Here is a 9,343-nt window from a genome sequence, read left to right on the forward strand (position 1 = left end):
TGCACTGGAACTCGTGCGGGGCGCACACTGCGCGGGACAGAGAGCCGGTCGGCCGGCCGGACCCCATCCCTGCCGACCGGCCCACTGGTCCTGCTACGGGGTCTCTGACCCTCACCTGTGGGCCGGCACGGGTTCCACCGAGGGCCTGAGCAGGGTGTAAGGTCAGGCACAGCAACCTGGGCCCTGCCACGAACCAGCTGGGTGACCCTGGTCAACCACTGCCCGGTCATCTCTCTCCGGAGCACGCCCGCAGCTCCAGCCACCTCAGGCGGAAGGGTTGCTGGGCCCAGCGCTCACAGGACCACCTACGGGCCTTTGCTGAAATGCTCCATCTTCTGGCAACCCACCTCTTCCCCACCACCGCCTCTACATTTTTTAATCTAGTTATCATCTTTCCAGGCCTCAAATTCTGCTCCACAAGACGCTGCATACTCCCCTGCTTGGGAAATCTCCCTCCTTCCCTGGGCCTTTTACAACCTGTGCAGGTGTATGGTTTCATGGCCTCCTGAATCTGGCCCGTGACCACAGAAGGCCTTTGCCCTCAGTGTCCAGCATGGAGCTCCAGCAGAGGTGGAGTGGACGGGTACCAGACTCCTGGGTCTGAGGGACAATTAAGCCTGTGCAGTAATGAAGGCCACAGGTCACTGCACTGCCTGGGGCCCTGGGCTTCCTCTCTCTGGAGAGCTGGTTTGAACTCAGAGGCAGGAAAGTACTTTAGGGGAAAAAAAAAAACTGCCCAATTGCTAGTGTACAGATAGGAAAGCTGAGGCCCAGAGAGGAAAGTGACTTTACTCAGGGTTACATCATCATGCTTTGGTGACAGGGGGACCACAACTCAGGTTTGGAATACTTCTTCTCTACTTGGACTTTTTTTTCCTCGGCTTTCCTGGTTTCCCCCTCGCTTCCTGGAACGTAAGCGGTTTTCAGGCCAACAGCCTCCTGTCCTCCTTTGTGTCTTTAGACACTGGCCAAGAACTGGCCTGGGGGTCCAGGAAGGTAATGGATGCAGTCAGTGGCTATGACCACAGGTAACGGGTGGTGGCAGTACCAGATCTCTCCACGTGGGGGCGCCCAGAGCCCGTGTCTCTATTTTCTGATGGGGAAAAATGTCAATTTTCATTGTTATGGAACATAAAGTGATGTCTCACAATGTAGGTGTAGGTCATGACACGTGTTTCTGACAGCTCTGCCAGTTTCTGACAGCTGCATTCTTTTTCTCCTCCTGGGCTTCTGGGCCAGCTAGTTCCCCTAAAATCATGAGCTCCGAGAGCACTACACAGGCGGGCACCTCGTTCTTTCTTCTACACCTGCCTCCAGGCCTAGCGCACAGTAGTAGGAACCCACCGGATGAAATGAGTGAGGCCCGGCCACGGTCCCCGCACGCCCAGGCCTTGCTGGCCTGCTCCCTGGGAAGGAGATAATCCTGTGTTTGAAGCTCGGTGATGTGGAACAGTCCCAGTGACCACTTCCATCTGTGCCCGCTGAGGCTGCTGGAATGTCTTCCCCACCCTTGACATGTGTGCTCTCGGCAACAGTAGTCCTTCGCACCTCAGGAACCCTTCCCAGCCCCTCGCCACACAGGCCGCCCCTCCTCCTGGACTTGTGGAATGGATGGATAGATGTCAGGCATGGCACAAAGCTTTGCTCTCCGGTTCTGAATGTGCATCACAATCCCATCCTTCAGCCTGGGCACTTTTCCTCCCTTGTCTGAGCCTCAGTTTCCTCATCCATCAAAATAGGAATGAAAATGGCTACGCATGAGGTGGTGTGAGGATGAAAGAAGAAAACTTCTCTTCAGTGCTGGGCCATTACCACTGTCCCGACTGATATCCTTCCTGTCCACCTACCAGGGCCCCAGGGAAACGGGCCCCTCCCTGGAGGTGGCCGCCACTCCCCAGCACTACCCACCAGGCCTGGCAGACCCTGGGGTTCCGGCCCCAGACTCACAGGTGGCACAGCCGGCCTCATCCGCTCCACCCTCACAGTCCTTCTCTCCGTCGCAGCGCCACGAGGCCGGCACACACTTGTGGCTGGTGGGTCCACAGCTGAGCTTCTCCGCAGGGCACACTTGCTGGGCTGTGGAGACGACACCCACGCACGGCTTAGCTGCGGGGGACACAGGGCGCAGCACCAACCAGTCCTGTCACCCACTCGCAGCCAACCGGCCCAAGGCCCCGAAAAGTCCATCAGGGCCCGAATCCCATCTGCCCCTAGGACTTTCCAAATCCTAGATCCGACCCCATCACTGCCCTACCTAACACTCTCAGGGCCCCTGGTCCCCAGCAGCCAGGCTGCTCCTCAGTCCGGCGGGCCCTGACTGACTGACTCCATGACCACCCACTCCCCGGTGCCTCCTCTTTAAGCTCCAGCAACCCGAAGCCACCATTCCCTGCTGAACCACAGCTGTGTGCCCTTGGGTAAGATGTACCCAGCTGGGTGTCACTTCGCCCTCCAGGTCAGCGATTCCATGACCTGACCCTGCAGACTGGAGGGCTCACCGAGGCCCCAACAGGCCCAACCCGCCCCTCCCCCAGCGATGGCGCTAAGCCTGCAGCTGAAAACAGCCGCCCGCCGCATGGCAGGGCCCAGCGGGACTGCACAGCTATAATTACTGCAGCCGCAATCACAGGCTGACTCAATCAGGGGCCTGAAGCCCCAGGGTTGATTCTCAATTTGGAAGAAGGAATGAGAACCCTATTCAGTTCTTATCCTGAGCCTCCTCTAATGCATCTCAGGCCTCCATGGTTGGCTCCCTTCTGCCTTCCATGAGGTGCAAGAGGCCCGACCTCAGTGGTGTCTAGGATATACCAGGCGCAGTGCTGGATGTTTCTATTAAATCTTTATAATAATCCAGCAGGGTGAGGATTACGTCCTGGCCTCCAGTGTGGAGATGGAGGATGTGGGCTCTGGATGCCTGGCTTTGAATCACAGCTCACCCACTCACTGGCTTTGTGACCTTGGTATTCCCTGGAGATTCCATGACCTGTCTCCCAGGGTGGTTATGATGACCCGGCCCATGTCTGTAAAGCACTGAAAACAACACTCAGCCCAGTGCTCACTATAAGTTGCCTTTCTTATTAACCACACGTAGCCTGGGTCTTGGTGAGCCATTCAGTGAGTACTGATCGCACACTGCTGAGTTCTTACCACACAGCTGGTGAAGAATGGTGTGAGGATCCAGGCAGCTGTGTCTGGGTGCCACAGCCCGGACCTGGCCCACTGTACCCCCCGGGCAGTGGTCACTCGTGTCCCACTCTGACTTCTGATCTCACACCAGTTTGCTATCCTTTTACTTCTACAGCTGGGATGAGAGGCTGCGAGGGATGGAGAAAAGGCACAGAAAGGGGGGGCTGCGTCCAGGTCCCCAGACAACAGCATGTCATGGGAGTAGAGCAGGTCTGAGGCTTCTTAAGTGTGGATCCCAAAGTCATCCCTGGGAATACACTTCACAAACTATAAGGCAATCAATCCACACTGAGAGCATAGGATTCATTTTACAGAAGTTTCCAAGCAACGGTGTCAGGCAGAGCTCTGGAGAGCACGGACACTTAAACGGCTCCTTTAAAAGGCCACCTCAAGTTTGCCATGAGGGCTGGTGAAGGAGACTGGAATCCTCCTAGGGCATCTCCATCACACTGGGAGCCCTCCAGGGCCCCACCAGGACAGGGCAGTGCTGGAGTTGACCAGCCCTTCCCAGAGGATCCTCTGACCAATGGGTAGAGGAGAAGGCCGATGACAGGTGCAGGTTCTGGGGCCCTGGCTCATACCCACTGAGTCTGGACTGAGAGTGCACAGCTCAGGAATCAACATTTTAGCAATTCTCCATCCCCAGCTCAGAATATTCCCAGGTAGCTCTGTCTGAGAACTCCAGTTAATATACCGAACCCCTAAAAGATCAGGGAAATTAAATGTCTTTCAGATCTAATACCATAAAAGTGATAGAGCAGTCCCAGGTACCTGTAAGCTCCAGAGACAGCAGTAGGTGGAAGGGCAGGGCACCCCTCTTATCCTTATCGCTGAGCCAGGCACCAGGCAGCAGATGCTCCCAGGGGAGTGGGCAGGGCCAGTGACCAGGCGCCTAAAGCGTGGCAGGTGACTCTGCACCTGGTCAAGGTGGAATGCTGGTGTCTCTCAAAGTTCATGCCAGAACCCGATCCCCAACATGGTAGTGTTAAGCAGTCCTCATGAATGGGATTCGTGCCCTAATGAAGGGGGCCCAGAGATTCCCTCGCCCCTCATGGCATGAAGATTCAGGGAGAAGGCATCATCTGTGAGAAATGGGTCCTCACCAAGCACTAAATCTACTGGTGCCTTGATCCCGGACTTCTCAGCCTCCAGAACTATAATCAATAGATTTCTTTTATTTATAAACTGCCAGTGTAAGGCATTTGTTAAAATAGCCAGAACCAACAAAGATGCACCATCTCCCTCATCCTGACAGATAAGCAGACCCTGCAGGCTGTGAGTGCAAGTTCCAGGGCAGCCATTCATGGGCAGCATCAGGTCAGTGGTGCTCCTGCACTGGAACAGGGCAGCAGTCCTGCAGGTGAGCCACTGTATACACAGGCGAGGAAACTGGGCCTCAGGGAGGCCGAGTAACTGACACAAAATACACAGCAAGGGCGAGACAGTCTGGGCGCCTCTGACTAGAGCCTTGTCCTCTCCATCAAACCCTTGTGTGCTCCAGAACCAACCCCATACTCTCCTCCCCATAGTCCAGGTGACTGAATGGCCCTTGGTGGTAGGCACCACCTCCCCAGGTTCTGCAGACCCCGGTGCAGCAGGCAGCTGATTGAACTTTTAATGAATATTTACACAGTTAATAGCATAACCTTTCAGCAAGGACAATGATTAAACAATCTGTCTGCTTCCTTTCTTTATAATTAATAAGGCATTTGCTGTGTCCCTAAATAGACAGCCCTAATTACAGGCTCTCAAGGATTCAGCGGGACCTGGCACGTGACCCCTCACCCCCGCAGAGCCACGCATCTTGGAAGGCCAGGAGAGCCCTGGAGGTCATTCTGGTGAGGAAGCCCTGGAGGAGCAGGAGCCCAAATCCAGAGAAGGTAAGGTGCTGGGTGCCCCTACTGGGTCCCCCTGCAAGCTCAATCTCTCTCATGATGGACAGCTCTTCCCCAAAGCCAAGACTCCAGCTGATGAGAGCCGCCGGGTCAGGCCTCTCCACTGCAGAGCCCTGGGAAGTGCTGAGGGGCAGTACCTCCCTGTGAGGTTGGGCCTCTTATTCCTTCCAAGGAAGTTGCCTGCTCAGTGTCTTGGAGGAGCAGAACTGTCTTCCATCCTAGGCCCCAATACACTGCTTCACTTACTGTGCTTAACCACTGCACATGAGAAAAACAATCCCCACTGGTCTCCCTAGCACATCTGCTATGCAGCACGATGTAGGAGAAAAGACCATGAGCTTTAGAGGCAGACAGACCTTGTCCAGATCCCACTCACTGCTACCCAGGTCCTTAGGGTTGGGTAATTCACTCTTTGTACCCTGGCTGCCCTCATTTGAAAATGGGGCTAAACAGTCTTCTAGGGTTGGTGTGTGGTTTAAATGTGGAAATACGGAAATCCTTATACTCAAAAGCCTAGAACAAACTTGGAGCTTGGAACACAGTTGCCCGTGTCTTAGTTCATGAAATATAAATACGAATGGCTGGTAGAGGGACCCAGTCTCCCCCTTGGAAAGACACACGAGTTCGCAGGGTTCCCTTTTATTTTTTTTTTTTTTATTTTATTTTTTTTAGGGTTCCCTTTTAGACAGCTCCTATCCCAGAGCAGCCTCTCTCTCTGGGATGGATGCCCCAGGGGACACCGCTGTCCAAGCACCCCAGGTCCTGCGAGGTAGGAGTGAAGAACCCCACACTGTCTATCGAACAACAGGAACCCTCTGCAGTCGGCAAGGAGGCTTGAAACACCACTCTGCAGTGGCTGCAGGCATTTATTAATTTCCAGAGAATCCTGCCCCAGAAATCCAAATCCACAGGTATTTTCTCCAATTCATAAATTCACAAATTAACAAAAAGGGAATGTCTGTTGGATTAAAAAACCGAAAGTACTTGGCAGCTGCACACTGATCAGGTAAGTCTACTGTGTCCATTCACATGGGTTTCTGGGGGAGACAACCTCCAGCTGGGGCTCCGAGGAGACCAGAGTCTGGGGCAGTGGAGACCGTCCCACTACGCAGAAGGGGCCAGGCTACGCTAAGCTCCTCCACATGGGGTCGGGAGTCTCTATTGCTGGGCCTGCCTTTCCCGACCCATCACAAAAAGACCCATCACAAAAAGGTGAGCGTGGTTAATGAGTGAGGTCCTCTCCTCCTTCCAGGTTCTCAGATGCAAGGGAGAGCTCCACATTCAGCGAGTAGCACCTGGTGCAGCACATCCCCCTTGAACCAGCCTCCCTCCCTGCCCACACCCTCCCAACAGCTGCCTGAAGGTGGGTCAGAGCCGTCCCTAATCAAGCGAGCTATAATTAGAGCCGAAATGCTACTTTCATTAGGCAAATTGCTGTGACTCTGGCTATTTGATAAGTACAGAACTCAGAATCAGTGAGAAACAGAAGTAGGAGAAGCCCTGGTCAATTAGGGGTAGACAACACTGAAGGAAAAAACTTCGGTATTAAGGAGACCGGCTTCCTCAGCCCTTTCCCTCTCTATACAACCTCCCCAAAGTACACTATTCTAATATTTAATATCATAATCTCCTAATAGTTATGTTAAGGGCAGAGGGCTTGGAGTCCACATATAATAATAAAAATAACACTGTCATTTATTCCACTAAGTACCACTACCAATTTTCTCACTAAGTCCTCACAGCCCCTATATGGCAGGTGCCATTACGCCACTTTATGAAGAAACTGAGTCTCAGGAAGACTGGGTGGTTGTATTAAGTCATGAGGGCTAAAAAGGAGCAGGCCAGCTATATCAGATACTAAATTCGCTGTGCATTACTATCTATGATCTTTCTATTAGGTGCAAGGAATGGGTCTCTATCCTGAGAGCTGGCACAGGCCCAGAAACCTGGTAGGCTATGGAGGTTGCTATGGCAACACCAATTAAATGGACAGCGGGTTGGCTGCTGGGCTCTCCTTCGGTTGGGAAGCTGTGATCAAGCCTGCTACTACATCCTGCTGCCCCAAATTCTGCCATAGCCTCGTGGTCCCACTATGGCTAACCTCCTCCAGGCAGCCTGCCCTGGCCACGGGCCCTCATCTGCCTCTGACCGATGTATCTGCCCAGGAAGTAGGGGCCTGGGGGAGGGTCGGGGGGACACCTGCCAAACTGCCAAACCCATTCCAGCCTCAGTTTCCGTAAGTGGGGTCCAGCTCCCTCACAAGGCTACATGAAGATGAAAGTCATAGGTGGGTGTGGCGAGGCTTTGTTCCTTCCAAAAAGCTCAGGGCAAAGCATGGGACTTCCCTTCCGCCCGGCAGCCTCCAGGGCAGCAGTCGGCCGCCCAGTGGGGTGAAGAAAGGATGGGCCCGTACTGTGACTGAGGAGGGCAGGGACAGCTGCACGAGGAAATGAGGGCGGCTCGTCTGGGCCGGAGGTCTCTTGCTCTCTCTTTCTCTCTCTCCCTTTCTCCTTCTCTTGAATGGAGGGAGACTGGTAGCTCTGTTGCTAGGAGACGAGGAACCGCAGTTATCACCAGCCACAGCCCTAGATGGGACTCTGGCTTCCACTGTCTCCATCTCCGCCCCTGGGGTGACCGTTACCCCAGCCCCACCCCGTCCACGGGTGTCTCCTCCACTCAGCCCTTTGTCTCAGCCTGGTCTGCTCAAGCTCCGCCTCTGGACCACTGGGTCCCTCCCCGCCCTCTTCTCATCTCCTTTTTAATTTAACAAATGTCACGGAGTGACCTGCTGGGTGTAAGTTTGCTTTGAGGATTAGGGCCTGGAAAGGAAATCATGGAGAGACAAAGCCCTGAGTGCGGGAGGCGGGCCCAGGGCTCCAGGGCCCCTCTCCGTGGCCGCCTCTGTTGCCACTGAGCTGCTGACGGAGTGTGAGGCTCCTGGACACAGGCCACCCATGGCACGGGCAAGCGTTGGTGCCTCAGCGTCCATGGCTGGTGCCCATGGAGAAATCACTCAACCTCTCTGAGCTTCAGGGTGCACCTTTACAAGATTCAGGAAGTGACAGTACCTGCCCTCTGAGGTTGCTGTGAGGTTGAAAGGAATTAACTTGAGAACAAAGAGGTTAGCGTGGTATCTGGCACATAGTAAACGCACGGCAAGCACCAGCTGCCGTTAGCGCTACTGGAATTACGATTAGGGTCCTAGAGAACACAAAAGGGAGGCCTGGGAAGGCTGTGGCTGCTTCTGGGCAGAAGGACTCAAGGGGCTGCACTCTAGGAATAGGGTCCGACCTTCAAGACGACGGCGAAGAAAGCCCAGAAACAGGTTGGCTAGCAACCAGATATCCTTAACTGTTCACCAGGAGCCCACCGTGGGCAGGGCACAGCGCTCCACTGACCACTCTGTCGGAGCCTCCCCACCTGCCAGCTCAGAAAAGCGCATGAGGAAACTGAGGTCCAGGACAAGGCCCATCGCCCCCAGCCGCAGGGGCGAGACTCACTGCAAGTGGTCTCAGACTCATCGGAGCCGTCGGGACACTCCTCCTCGCCGTCACACTTCCACCGCTCAGGGATGCAGTGGCCGTTGTCGCAGGTGAAGTCGCTGTCCGCACACGTCTTCTTGGCTGTGAGGCAAGGAGACGGGTACGAGGGGTCAGAGGGGCGCAGGAGGCTTTTCTAAGACGCACATGCAGTCAGGTGGCCAGAGTGACCAGAATGCACCACTCGAAACGCCAGGCCACATGACCTCCTCCTACAGCACCACGGGGCCACGGAGTACCTCACCGAGCAGAGAAAAAGCACCACGTAAAGACAGGCAGCCCCTGGCTGTGTCCCTCTAGTCCGGCAGCTCAACTCCAGCAAGGGCAACGGGTCCAACACACACCTTTCTGTCCCCTCCAAGCTCACCTGCATTGTCACCACCTCCAAGCAGCTTTCCCTCAGCCCCTTGAGTCCCACCAGCCATTTCTCAGTCTCCTTTACCTGCCTCTCCCCCGCTCCATCCATACTAGAAGTCAAAGCCCATCCAGAAGCACCCAGGAGCTGGTGATCACGAACCTGAAAGTACCTGATTACTTTGTGACTAATCACAAGATCAGTGAGGTATCTTATGCTCACAGTGGTGACCAAGGACCTGTGGGCAGTCCCCGCCCCAGAGGCCTTCCTGAGGTCCTGCAGGGGAGACCTGTTTCTACACCAGGGTTCGGATCCCAGGAGGGCCTCCTTCCTTCTGTAAGATCTTGGGGCTGTTACTTGCCCCCCCC

General features: G+C 54.8%; 1 protein-coding gene across 1 annotated transcript in view; it reads right to left on the reverse strand.

The window, feature by feature from the left end:
* Positions 1–9,343, reverse strand: part of Lrp8 (LDL receptor related protein 8) — a 71,208-nt gene that overhangs the window by 31,303 nt on the left and 30,562 nt on the right. Inside the window, exons 3-4 of the mRNA XM_010610420.2 lie at positions 8,582–8,704; positions 1,948–2,076 (exon numbers count right to left, since the gene is read on the reverse strand). Of these exons, the coding sequence (XP_010608722.1) occupies positions 1,948–2,076; positions 8,582–8,704 (252 nt within the window). The remainder of the gene's footprint in view (positions 1–1,947; positions 2,077–8,581; positions 8,705–9,343) is intronic.

Source organism: Fukomys damarensis, unplaced genomic scaffold (genome assembly GCF_012274545.1).
Source record: "Fukomys damarensis isolate Sample0158 unplaced genomic scaffold, DMR_v1.0_HiC HiC_scaffold_23, whole genome shotgun sequence".
Lineage (NCBI taxonomy): Eukaryota > Metazoa > Chordata > Mammalia > Rodentia > Bathyergidae > Fukomys > Fukomys damarensis.